General features: G+C 64.7%; 1 protein-coding gene across 1 annotated transcript; it reads right to left on the reverse strand.

The window, feature by feature from the left end:
* Positions 1-311: 311 nt before the first annotated feature.
* On the reverse strand, positions 312-11,345 carry FURIN (furin, paired basic amino acid cleaving enzyme). The gene is made up of 16 exons (XM_062206280.1): positions 11,251-11,345; positions 7,796-8,135; positions 7,485-7,583; positions 7,301-7,396; positions 6,916-7,044; positions 6,732-6,808; positions 6,401-6,489; positions 5,870-6,042; positions 3,988-4,200; positions 3,593-3,693; positions 3,375-3,478; positions 3,173-3,290; positions 2,906-3,085; positions 2,665-2,789; positions 2,473-2,583; positions 312-2,365 (listed from the first exon to the last, which is right to left on the reverse strand). Exons 2-16 carry the CDS (start codon positions 7,970-7,972, stop codon positions 1,776-1,778), a joined length of 2,382 nt encoding a protein of 793 aa, XP_062062264.1. The 5' UTR covers positions 7,973-8,135; positions 11,251-11,345; the 3' UTR covers positions 312-1,775.
* Between the last annotated feature and the right edge of the window lie 2,076 nt (positions 11,346-13,421).

The following is a 13,421-nucleotide window of genomic DNA, read 5'->3' on the forward strand; positions in this document are numbered from 1 at the left end:
GGGGGGGCGTGCAAAGGTATGGAGTTCCCCAGGTGAGCCCCCTCCCAGGCTCAGACTCCTGGTCAGTCCCGCCTAGGGGAAGTTGCTCTGTACCCTGGTGGAAACCAGGGTTTCAGGAGCCAAGTGCTGAGCCCCAGGCCCAAGGATCACTGCCCCCGCCATGGCCGGCAGTGCACCTGCGGCATCTTGGAGACTGCCGTGGGCCCACCTACACGCAGGTGGGATGCTTAGACAGGCCCACCAGGTCCCCAATCCCCATTTGGATCCCCAGCCCAAGCCAGGAAGAATAGCACCACACTGGAGAACAGGGCTGGTTTGCATAGTCTGCACGTTTAATCACCTTAAAACCTCTAACATTATCTCGTGTCCATTAAATAGAGCCAACAATGCTGGACCTGTTTAAATTACAAGAAAAAAAAAAATCACTGTGCACCAACCCAGTTATCTTACAAAACCAGCCGGGCTGGCCACGAGGGGAAAGGGGGTAGGGAGGAGGGGGCACCCCTGGGCAGGTGGCTGGGTACTAGGAAGGGCAAGGGGAGAGAAACGGGGACTCCCAGGTGGGAGGGGCTGATTGTCCTACTGGGAGGGGTGCAGAAGGCACATCAGAAGAGGGGGTTGGGGGCAGGCCGGTGCGTCTCTCCACCAGGGCACAGTGTTGGAGGGGGCTCCGTGCCACCACCTGCCCACCCCTGGCATGTGGGGAGCCAGCGCCCCACACGTGGGCCCTTGGCACGCTGAGCCCCACTGGAAACACAGATGTCAGCCTGCCTCCCCGCCGTGGCCCCCCTTCCTGGAGCCCGCCTCTTCAGGACTTGGGGCTCAGCTACTCCTCAGTCCTCAGCCACCTGCTGCAGCCCCCGCACCTTGGGGCCAGGGCAGCCAGGGAAGGGCAGGGTGGTCAGTGGGTGTGAGAAGGTGGGTGGTCCAGCTGCTACCCCCATTAAAAATACAAAAAAAAAAAAAAAAATCAGCATCTAAAGTGAAATCATCACAAAGTGAAAATATATCCTCAAACAGCTCCTGAGATCCCCACAGGGGAAAGCAGCATCGGGCGGCGGGCGGAGAGGCCAGCGGGTCACCGTCCCTCTCCACCGCCACCCAGGGGCTCCGGGACTGTGAGTGCCAACAGCCCAGGCGGCCCCGGGCTCAGAATACAGGGACTTGGGCCCTGGCGGGGCGGGGGTGCCAGAGAGCAGGGCGGTGGGGACGCCGGCTGCGGCGCGGGCACGGAGTGCGGAGGCAGGGCGTGCACCGGATGGGGGGCACCTGCCTCACCTTGGTCCCTTCCTATGATCGCCGCTTCCACCGAGGCTCAGCAGAGCTGGGGGACTGTGAAAGGGATGCGAAAGCCCTTGGAGAGGTGGCCGCCGCCTCCAAATCCCTCCTAGGCCAGTCTCCCTGCTGCCTGGACGGGGAGCATTATTGCTTTAGAGGGACGGGGAGGGGCAAGAGCCGCAGCCTGGGCCAGGAATCCCGAAAATGAGGGGCTGCCCCTCCACTGGGCAGGACTCCAGCCAGGCCCCCAGAGGCTTCGCTGCTTCCTCCACCCGCAGAAGGTGCTGGGGTGGATGGAGGCCCTCCCCTGTCCCCCAGCTGGTTCCGCCCCACCCCCGGCCAGCTGGGCCCAAGGATTGGGGGGGTGAGACGCAGTCTCTGCCGCCCTTCTGGCCTCCCAGCTGGGGCCTGAACCCAGTCCCAAGATAAAAAAATACTTTGGTGAAGTAAAAAGTGCCACAGGAGGGGGTCGGCTCGCGGGGCGGGCAGTGGGCGCGTCAAAGGACGCTCTGGTCTTTGATAAAGGCGGTCCTCTCGCCCCGGCCCTCGTCCTCTTCCGAGTCCGAGGGGCACTCCTCCTGCCAGGCTTCGGGGGGCAACCCCTTGTAGGAGATGAGGCCTCTGTCCATGGTGTATACCTTCACCCCCCGGAAGCTGAAGCCGGAGCGCAGCTGCAGCACCAGGAAGACCGTGGCGAAGACCAGCACGATGAAGGCGCAGCTGAGCCCGGCCACCACCTCGGGCAGGTGCGAGGGCAGCAGCCCCGCCTGCAGCCGCGGCTCCCCCCCAGCCCCGGGCGGCAGCGGCGGCGGCTGCTGCGGTGGCGACTCACGGCTGCTCTGGCCTTGCCGGGAGCACGCCTGCTGCACGGGGTCCAGGGAGGCGTGGCTGGGGCAGCTGAGGCAGTCCGTGGGGGCCGGCCCCCGGCAGGTGGCGCACGAGCTGTGGCAGGGGAGGCAGACGCTGGCCCGGATGGTCTCCACGTCGTTCTCGGTGCTGTAGTGTGTATCGAGGACTTGGGGGGCGAAGCCCGGCGGGCAGTGCTGGACACAGCTCTTCTGGTGCAGGGAGAAGCCTTCCTCGCACACTGTGGTGTGGAAGAGAAAGGCGGGGCGGGGTGTCAGCCATCAGACCTCCCGAGCACGGTCTCTCCCCGCCCCGAGCCCCCAAACCAGAACAGCGGCCACTACTGACCCACGCAGGCCTGGCTCGACGTGGGCGTCTTGCAGCCGCTGCTTTCCGGGGGCGCGGGCGGCCCTTCGGGAGCCGTGCCGTAGAGCACGAGGGTGAACTTGGTGAGTGTCCCTGTGCCGGGGCGCAGGAGGCAGCAGAGTAAGAGGGTGCTGGCCCCTCGCCCGGCCCCCGCCCCCAGGGCCACCCCAGTACCGTAGTTGTTGGCCTCGCTGGTGTTCTCAATCTCCAGGACCCACTCGCCGGAGGGGTCCTCGTCCCAGGAATGCGTCGTCATGAAGGCCCAGTCGTTGAAGCCGTCCGCGGAGTAGTCGTGCGGCCTGCAGAGGGGAGGCACACGACTGGCATCACGTGGGTGCACAGTCCCCCAAGACACAACAGCGCCTCCCCCAGTGCCAACAGTGCCCCACGGACAGGGGCCGGATGGGGCAAGCACCTGGCGGCCAGCAGGGTGGAGCGGGTGCCCATGGGGCTGACCAGGTGGATGGCCAGGTCGCCGCGGCGGTTGTAGGACAGGGTGAGCCGAGCCTGGGCGTGCTCTAGCCGGGTGATGTGGCTGGGCTCGCCCAGGCACGCCGTCACCGTCTTGCGCACCTCCAGCCGCTTCCCAATGTCCCTGCGCAGAGAGCACGGGGACGGTCAGCCTGGCCCAGCAGGGTCCCCTGCGGCCCCGCCCCCACCCCGGCCCAGGGCTGGCCCTCACTTGGGCTCCGTGAGGATGTCAATGATGCATTTCCGCTGGGGGGCCACTGTCGTCCAGTTCTGAGCCAAGGCCACCATGGCACCTGCATCCAGTAGCCCGTAGCCATAGGAGTGGCTCACTGTGGAGGCGGGGGATGTGGGGTCAGCTGAGAGGCACAGGCACCCCACCCCCCACGCCCAGCCCCGGGGGCCGCCCTGCCCACCTTTGCGGCCCACGCCGTTGGTGGTCCAGTCGTTAGCGTTGAGGTGGGCCGGCTTTGAGGTCTGTACCACCAGGTGCTGCATGTCACGCCAGGTAAGGTTCTTACTGCGGAGGAGAAGAGGTCGGGCCTCAATCTTTGTGGAGCGGAGCCGGGCCCAGGGTGGCCCTGCAGGGACCGCGGTGGGGCCAGGGCCGCCCCTCAGCCCCTCGCCCGCTTACTTGGCCTCCAGGGTGAGTGCGATGATGCCGGCTGCCAGGGGGGCCGAGGCGGAGGTGCCCGTGTGAGACTCTGTGCACTTCTGCCGCAAGTCGGTGGTCACCTACCAGGGGCACAGTGGCGCTGAGGCCTGGGCCGGCTGGAGGGGCGGAGTCACCTGCCTGCCCTCCCCTTCCTGCCGACCGGTACTGGGGACCACGGATGGTCTGGTGAGCCGGGCCGAGATGCCGCAGCTCCGTCTGCCGCCTCGCTAGCTCACTGCATAGGCCTCAGTTCCCCGAGAAATGGGGTGGGGTGGGGGATGGTGAGAGCAGAGCGCGTTCCCGGGAGAGCCTGCGCTTCCCCTGGGTGGCTCGGGAGGGGCCGCTCAGGTCAGCACAGCCCGGGGAGCACTCACGATCTGCTTCTCGTTCTGGTTGCCGCTGCTGTAGGTGGTGGCCAGCGTGGACGAGCAGGCCTCGCTGTACCAGGGCACGTTGCCCAGCTGCGTGGCGCTGCTGATGGACAGCGTGTAGATGCTGTTGGTGTAGCCGTCACAGTTGCAACTGTCGTGCTCACGGCCCCCGTTCCCCGAGGCCCAGACGAAGATGGAGCCGAGCCCTCCTCGGCCCTGCGGACAGAGCGGGCCGGGGTCACTCGGGATCGGGACTCAAGGGAGACACGTGGTCCCTGGGACCTCCTGTCTGCCTCCCAGGCTCCCCGGGGGCTCCCCTGGGGTCACTGCACGTGCGAGAGCCATGTCTGTCTGCACACACAAGCCCCGGATGGCGATCACCAGCAAAATGCTCACAGCGGCGACTCTCTGCTTTTAGACCGCTTTCCAAAAAAAAGTATGTATTTGAAAGACAGAATGACGAGAGAGAGAGAGAGAGCGAGAAGGAGGGAGGAAACGGAGAGTGGAAGAGATCTTCGATCTGCCAGTTCATTCCCCCAAATGCCTGCAACATGCAGGGCTGAGCCTAGAACTCCCTCCAGGGCTCCCAGGCGGGTGGCAGGGACCCAAGCACTTGATCCGTATTCTGCTGCTTCCCAGGATGCATTAGCAGGAAGCTGGATTGGAAGTGGAGGAGCCAGGACTTGAACCTGGCACTCCGACATGGGATGAGGACGTTGCAAATCGCAGTTTAACCCGCTGCGTCACAACACACCCACCTAAGGATGCAGGAGGGATTTTTTTTTTTAACCTAGAAATCTTTTATTTAAGGTATATAAACTTCATGCATTTCATACGTGCAAGGGTTTTTGTTTAACTTTACTATTTTTCTGTCCCTTAATGTTTAGTAAATATGTTTTAAAAAAATTTATTTGAGGCCGGCGCCGTGGCTTAACAGGCTAATCCTCCGCCTTGCGGTGCCGGCACCCTGGGTTCTAGTCCCGGTCGGGGCGCCGGATTCTGTCCCGGTTGCCCCTCTTCCAGGCCAGCTCTCTGCTATGGCCCGGGAAGGCAGTGGAAGATGGCCCAAGTGCTTGGGCCCTGCACCCGCATGGGAGACCAGGAGAAGCACCTGGCTCCTGGCTTCGGATCAGCGAGATGCGCCGGCCACAGCGGCCATTGGGGTGAACCAATGGCAAAAAGGAAGACCTTTGTCTCTGTCTCTCTCTCACTGTCCACTCTGCCTGTCAAAAAAAAAAAAATTATTTGAAAGTCAGTTACTGGGGAGAGAGAGAGAGAGAGAGAGAGAATCTTCCACCCACTGGTTCACTCCCAAGATGGCCCTTATGAACAGGGATGGGCCAGGCTGAAGCCAGGAGCCAGAGGCTTCACACGGGTCTCCCACGCGGGTGCAGGGGCCCAAGCACTTGGGCCATCCTCCGCTGCTCTCCCAGGCCACAGCAGAGAGCTGGATCAGAAGTGGAGCAGATGTAGGTGCCTGCATCCAATACAGGAATGGGTTTGAGTGCCGGCTACCCTGTGCTCCTGAGCCAGCCTCTGGTCATGCATTTGGGAGGTAGCTGATGGAGACCTGGATGGAGATCCTGGCTCCTGGTTTCAGCTTGGCTTCTGAGCCATCTCCCCGTTAACATGTGCGAGACCCGAATGGAGCTCCTGGCTTCGGCTTGGCCCAGCCCTGGCTGTTGTGGTCACTTGGGGGAGTGAATCAGTGGATGGAAGGTCCCGGTATCTCTCCGTTTTCAAAAAAATAAGTAAATCTTAAGAAAAACAAATCAATAAAGCTTTAAAAACTTAAATACAAGAATAAGCCAAACAAAACAGAAACACCAGGGAGACAGCTGAGGGAAGGCTGGCCCCCAGGCTGGGTGGGGAACCCCCGGCTCACCTGGCTGACCCCTCGGAAGAAGGCCTCCTCGGCCAGGCGGGCCGGCCCGTCCACGGTCTTGCCGTCGTCCTCAGGGCCCCAGCTGGCGCTGTAGATGTGGATGTGGTTGGGGTTCAGGCCCAGCGAGCGCGCCTCCACCGCGTCCGTCACCTCGCCATCCAGCATGCGCACCCCTGGCCGCGGAGGGGGCGGGAAGAGGGTGCTGCGTGGGTCTGGCTGCCAGGAGCACCCGGGGGACGCCCGGGAGGGCCGAGGCGGATGCTGGGAAACCCCCGGCCACACGATGGGACTACAGGGTGCTTCTGGAGCATGGCCACCACGGCCTGCCACTGGAGGACTTCGGGAGACGCCGCTAAGTGTCCACCCTCCCCACCAGCCCCAGGTCTAGCTCTGAGTCCCCAAGAGCCCTCTTCAGAGTATCTGCCAGGTCACAAGTGTCCACCGTGGGGAAGGGCAGGCAGGGCCAGAGGGGAAGTGGCAGGGAAGGTTCCTCCGGGAAGGGCCCGCCCACCTGGATGAGGCCACACCCACCTCCAATGCGGGCATTATAGGCCACGCCCACACCGCAAACACCGTTGTTGGCCACTGCAGCCACTTCGCCTGCGCACCGCGTGCCGTGCCTGCCAGGGTCAAGAGCACAGTGTTAGTGGGGTGGACAGGGCATGGCAGGTGCAGCCAGAGGAGCGGGAAGAAACCACACACCTAGTGCAGCACCGTGACCACCGCCCCACACGTGCGCACGGCCCCGCCTCTCTACTCCGACCAAACCCACCGTGGAAAAAGCCTGCAGCCTCTTAGGTGGGGCCCGTCTGTACCCTCAGGGTAAGAGGGGAGGCTGAGGACGGGCGCCTCGGCTTCTTACCTATTATCGTTCATCTGGGTGTACCGGGGCTGGGGGTCAGGGTCCTGGTCATTGACATCGAAACTGGCCCCAGGATCCTGGGAAGCACGAGGCTGTGGTCAGGAGCCTGCTGGCCACACTGGCCACGGGACAGCCCCTGCCCGCCCATCACTGTGCTCACCGCCTCCCTCCCCCGCCTCCTCACATAATTGCCTGCCAAATCCGGGTGGTTCTTCTCAATGCCGTCGTCCAGGATGGAGACCACGATACCGTGCCCCGTGTAGCCCTGGGCCCAGGCCTCCTTCACGTTCAGGTCCCGCTGAGCGACACCAGACTGCAGAAACACCCGCCCCGGCCGCTTAGGAGAGGTGGCTGCTCGTGCGAGGGTGGGCTGCCGTGGGTGTCCCTTCATCACCCCCAAATCTCTCCACCACAACGGGGTGGGGGCCAACCTCCAGGCTCAGCGGGATGGGCCGGGGAGACTGCCCGGCAGCGGCAAAGCCAAAGAATCGGACAGAGCCTCCAAGTCGGCCTCACCCCCCCCACGGGAGCTCCCGGACAGAGGAGCAGCACCCACAGAGGCAGCGTACCAGGTACCACTGCTGGGGGAACTTGGGGTCCGTGGGCTCCTGGTACACATCCCGTTTGCTCCGTCGCTTTGCCACCTGCTGCTCCAGCCACTGGACCTGGGTGGGAGGGAAGGAGAGAGAGTATGGGTGGGTGGGGGCAGAGGAAGGAGAGGGAAGCGGTGGGAGGCGGCAGGGCCACACTCACTTGAGGCTCCCTGTGCAGCCGGCTGTGCCGCAGGCGGTGAGGCGACAGCGACCGCTTTGCCACTGCTCGATGCCAGAAGTGGTAATAGTCGCCAAAGATCTGCAGGAGAGCAGGGAGACTGAGCTGGGCTTCCCATCTGTCAGTCCCCGGGGAGGCGGGGGCGGGGGTGGACAGCGGCTCCCTGCCCGGGGCCCAGCAAGCACACACACAGGGGACCAGCAGGGACCTGCTGCTAAAGCCACGGCGCCCGCCCCACTGGCCGCCCGTACGCCCCAGCAAACCGGCCTGACAGTTCCCGGAGGAACACCTACCTGGCCTAGGTTGAGGAATCCATGCTTCCGCGCCACACTGTCAGCCACCGCCAGGCCCCCGGGGATGCGCACGGCCCATGTGTTGGTGAAGACCCTCTGGCTACAGGCGTTGGCTGCCAGCAGGACCAGGGCTCCTGCTGTGGCTAGCACCCATAGCAACCAGGGCCTCAGCTCCATGGAGGGGGCAGGTGGCTGGGACCCCGGAGCACCCGTCTCCTGGGCCTGGTCACAAGGCCTCTGCTTCCTCGTGCCTGCTCGCTGCCTGTAGCCCGGGGCTGACTGGTGGGGGCATGGGGCCGAGGTGGGCAGGGCTAGGATGGGAGGAGGGCGGCTGCAGGCTCTGGAAGGAAAGAGAGAGGGAAGGGGGGGGAAGTCAGCCCCTCCCGGGCGTGGAGGGAGGGAAGATGCCCTCCCCACCCCTCGGCTCAGCCCCGGCCTGGAAGGGGCGCTAGGGGATGGGGACCAAAAAAGGAGAATGTCCCAGAAGTTTGGTCCCACCCCCTCGTCAGCCGGAAGTAGGGACAGATGGACTCCCCATGGCGCTCCACCCCCAGCAAGTGTGACACCGAGAATGGGACGAAGCACATCAAGGCTCCAGTCACTCAAAATCAGAAATGACAAACGAGTCCTTGCTGTCACCAAGGAAAACGGGACACGCGACAGAGCAGGACGGACACAGCGTCTCACCTCGTTTTTAAATACCAGGTGAACGACGCCCATTTCTACAGCACTCAAAACAAAATCTGAGGGGACACACGCTAAAACGTTCACAACGGTCCCTGCGGGGATGGTGACCGAAATTTCGAGAACCTGCTACGTTCTTCCCCGTGCCATTGTATGCTCTCCACAACCCCCCAGGTACCTTCCACAAAGGAAGAAAACATCGCTGTTTTAAAGTTATTTTAAAGGAACATCATCTGCACAACTCACTGGGATGCCTGGTTCAACAGAACAGATTCAGCCACCGGGGGGCGTTACTGGCAAAGCCCACAGCCCCCGGGAGGGAAGTACGGGTGACCCTGGCTGGGATGGGGCTTGGGGGGCCCCCAGCTCTGGGTACAGGAGGATCACAGAGCTGCACCTCCTGTGGCAACCCAGACAGCGGCTGCTGGCAGAGCCTGGCGCCCAAGCTCTTTCTACTGTTTCCTGGGGAACGCAGGGGCCTGGGGGCCCCCTGACTGCCCCCTTGCGTGCTCCACGCCCACCAGCCTTGCGTAACCCGAGCCCGGGCAGCCAGGGCAAACAGTGGCTGCTGCGCCAGGAGAGCCAAGGTGAGGCTGAATCAATAGTCCGCCTGTTGTTTTCCCTCCTTCAGCAAAGAGACGCTGGGACCTCTCTGTCCACGGGGCCACATAACTGTCCCCAAAAACCAAGCCCCTGGGCTAGGGGAGAGCTGGCAGGGGTCCCGCGGGGCTTCCCAGGGTACCACTTCTAAGCAGCTCTGCCGGACAGGCGGGGGAGCTGGGAGAGCAGGCTCGCCAGGGGAACCCCCATCCCACCCCCACCCCTCGCTTCTGCAAGGGCCTCCCTGGCTGCGGCACTCCCACCCTGCAGGCGGGGGGTATGCCACACACAGTTCCTGGAGTATTTTCAGTTTACACCAAAATAACCTGACAGCTGATGGCAGGAGATATCCACAGCACAGCTCCTCCAGGCGCCCACGGGCAGAGTCCACAGGGCTTCCTGGCTGGCCTGGGAGCCACAGCCCCGGGGGTGGCTGGGTAAAGCCTGCCTGAGCAAAGACTGGACAACCCACTGCCCCAGCCCTGGGAGCCACGGGACCCCAAACCTCTCAATTAACAGAGGACGTGGGCCTCTCCCCCACTTCTCTTGCCACAAAGCTGCTTCTTGGGTGCAGATACTGCACAGAGCTCCCTGATCGCGCCAGTGCCTGGAGCCCGAGTCCCCAGTTCAAGGCTGAGTCCATCTGGGTCTAGCCCAGGTTCCAGCACGCTGAAGGAGGAGCCACAGCTGCTTGGCGTTAGAGGTGATTAACCAACTATTTAATTATCTTGCAGCACCCCGCAAGGCTGGCTTCAGGCACAACGGAACAGTCCCCTACGAAAGAGGGCATGGGCTCTCAGCCCAGCACCCCCAGCCACGGTGCCCGGGAGGATGTGGCTTCCGGTACCCAGAACCCCGGAGACAGCATCCAGGACAGTGCCCCCCCCCCAACTCCGAAAGAGTAGGGGCTGAGAACAATGAATGAATGGGCCTCTCCCCACCCCCAGCCCAGACACTGACTCACCGAGTCCCAGTTGTCTCTAACTGGGAGGAATCGCTGGCTCGCTCGCTGTTCCTAGCCACTCAGGACCTGTCTTCCAGGACTCGGCTCTGGGCTGGGGCTGCCCTTCCAGCTGGGGGCCCTCTCCCGGGCTGTGCGCTCTTCAGAGGCCTCAGAACCTCCCCCACACAACGGGCTCTTCCAGGACACCCAAAGTGGACCCCAAGGCCCGCACACAGCCACCGGGGAAGCCGATGGGTCTCTCTCTCTCTCCGGCAAAGAACGGCAAGGCCGGTCCTGTCACCGGCACTGGAGGCTCCCGTGAATTTCTGCCTCCCGGCCCCTGCTCAAATACTATTTTGCTGCGTGACCTAGGACAAGTCACTTCCTCTCTCTGGGCCTGTTTCCTAGGTGGTAAAAACTGCTAGACCCGTGGTTTTCAAACTTTTTTTTTAAAAAAGCCACAGAAAAATCCCTTTCGTGAAATCAAGTCTCACGAAGGAACCCACTAGGAAAGTGCAATCTAGGCTGACATGGCTGCGAGGAGCCCAGGCTTGGCCAGCTCCCATGCTGTGTCCACCACACACACACACACACACACACACCTGGCCGGCAGGCGCCCGGCCCTGGCTAGGCCAGAACACCTGAGGTCTCCCAGGTCAGCAAGAGGATCCCCCAGACGCGGGTCTGCACGGCCAGGACGCACGGGGCTGGTGGCAACGCGGACACTGAGCAAAAGGCGACTGCCCCCCGAGCTGTCTGGCGGGCGAGCAGGCCGGCCCTAGGTCCCCGGGCAGCAGGGGCCTCCGCCAGGCCCCGAGCCGGCCTGCCACGGCCCGCGGGCCCCCCGCACCTGAGTCCTCCCGCCACACAGGTGTGCGGGCGGGCGGGCGCGAGGCCCGGCCGTGGATAATGCCCGCTGCGCCCGGCCGGCGGGACGGAGGCCCTACCCGGGGCGCGGAGGGGGCGAGCCGGCGGCGGCTCCCCGGGCGCCCCCAGCGCCTCCGGGACGCTGCCCCCTCTCCCGCCTCGGCCAGCCCGGGGCCCTGCGGGCGGCTTCCTGAGGTCACAGAGCTCGCCCCGGCCGCGAGCGGAAAAGTACCGGCACGGGCCGGGGGCCCGGCGCGCAGGTGGGCTGCGGGCTTCCTCCCGTCCCGCGGGGCTCGCCCTGGGGGCCGGGGCCCGGCGCGGCGGCTCCCCGGGGCCCGGCTCCGCGGCCCTCGCTGCTTACCCCAGGGAGCCCGGGCGGGGAAACTTTTCCGGGCGAGCGCGGCGGCGGCGGCGGCGGCGGCTCCGGCGCCCTTCGGCCGCGCGGAGAGCCCGGCGGCGGGGCCTGGCTCGGCGCGGTCTGCGCGCCCGGCAGCGGCGTCACGGCGCGGAGGCGGCGAGGCGGCGCGCGGCCTGGCCCGGCCGGCGAGCAGGACAGGGCTCGGCCTGGGCTCGGGCTCGGGCTCGGGCGGGGGCAGCGGCCCGGCCGCGGCGGCGCGGCTTGTTTACTCGGGCCGCTGTCAGCGCGGCGCGGCGGCGGCCCGGCTCCTCCTCCTCCTCCGCCGCCGCCGCCGCCGCCGCGCCCCTCCCCCTCGCGGCGCCGCCTCCGCGCTCCCGGCCGCCGCCGCCCGGCATCCCCGCGGCCTTCCGGGGCGCCCGCCGCCGCCGGCTCCGGGGGTGGGCGCGGGTGGGGAGCGGGGCTGCGGTCCCCCGCGCTGCGCTCCGCCGCCCCCGGGCTCGGCTCTCGGCGCAGTGAGCTCCCCCGGGCGCACGGCCGCGCGGACCCGAACTCGGGACCCCCGGGCCGAGCTGGGAAGGGGGCGGCGCTCGGGGGGGTCCCTGCGAGCCGAGCCTCGCCTGCCCCCATCCCCGGGCCCTGGACGGCGGAGCCGGGGCCCGCGCGCGCCCAGGCCGCCTTCCCAGCGGCAGAGCCGGCCTCGTGGCCCAGTGTCCGGGGAGTCGCGGGTTTAGTTGCTGCCTTACAGACCGGCCGGCGGACACACTAGAGGTAGCCCACCTCCTTTGCATGGTTTTTAACCTATTTTTCCCCTGCACCCGATCGCGTGCCGGGCGCCAGTCTGGCCTGCTCGCGTTATCTCCCCGGTGTGTACATTGTTTAATCCATGAATCCGTTTGAGTTGACATTATTAATCCCATTTTACAGACAAGGAAACTGAGGCGTGCGGTGAACCCCGAGTCTCACGGCTTGCCGGCCTCCGGAGCCGGAAGAGACTCTGGGTTTTGTGGCAAAGGCAGAAGCCCAGGGCCTTGCAGTGTACCAGCCGGGCCTCTCCCTCCCCGGGTCCCTGCCCTAGAAAACGGCTGTGCTACTTGGCTAGGCCAACGCTGCTGGAGCAGAGGGAGAAAAAAAAAAAAAAGGCAAAACGTGGCCAAGGGCTCCCCAGGCTGGGTTATTCCAAGGTCGCAGCACGGCCTCTGCCGGCATCCCTGTGCCACGTCACCTGGAACATGGTGTGAGCTGTAGTGTCCTTAAACACGGGATCCTGGGTCAGAAGGCAAGCAGGTGCCTCCCACAGCTGACGCAGTCTGTGTGGCCCGCCGGTGGTTAACTCCTCTCATCCTCCCACAAACCCAGGAGGTGGATAAAGTACCTTTTTCCATGAGGCATCTCTCACCTGTCACTGTCTGTGTTATTCAGAGGAGGCCCCTGGGGCCCGTCCCCGGCAGACTGGGGTTCAGGTCCACGTGGTCCTGTGTGGTGCTGTGCAAAGTGGAGGCAGGATTCAGCGAATGAGATTGGCTACTCTGACAAACAGTGCAAGGACCAGAGACTCAAGGAGTAGGGGTCCTCCAGGTGGGGCTGGGAGCTTCCCCCCACCCCCAGGGGAAAACTCTCTCGGTGGGGTAGCCCCCACAGCAGCCCCAGCCAGGGTTGCCAGAACAATGCTCACCGTGGGGGAGGAAGTGAGTCATGGCATTGAGGGGAAATACGGATGGGGCCGGCCCCACCTAGCCTCCGAGTCCCCTGGTGCCCTTCCCACGAGTGTCCTCTGGCCTAGGAGGACCTAGGAGGAAGGCTGGCCCAGGAAGAAGGCCACAGGGCTGCCTCCGTGCCCCACCCCGCCCAGAGGCTGGCCCCCAGGGAGCTGCCGTGGTCTGGGGCAGTGAGGAGCCTGGCCAGGCCAAGGCAAGGCTCAGCTGGCCGCCGCCCAAGCTGCCCGTGCCCCCCACCCCTGACTTGTTCCTTGTCCTGCATTAAGCAGGATTCCTTGGCTGGCTCTAGGGGTGCAGCCTGGGAGGCAGGAGCAGGGGAGGGGGTTTGAGCAGATGGCCCGGTCACCCAGGGCGGCCTCCCTTGCGGCCTCTCCTATCTTGGGTTTCATGGAAGAGTATGTTTTTGCAACAGTCAGTCCTCCTGTTGAACCCCAGGGCCTGCAGCTGCTGGCCTCTCCA

The sequence above is a fragment of the Lepus europaeus genome, chromosome 11 (genome assembly GCF_033115175.1).
Source record: "Lepus europaeus isolate LE1 chromosome 11, mLepTim1.pri, whole genome shotgun sequence".
NCBI lineage: Eukaryota > Metazoa > Chordata > Mammalia > Lagomorpha > Leporidae > Lepus > Lepus europaeus.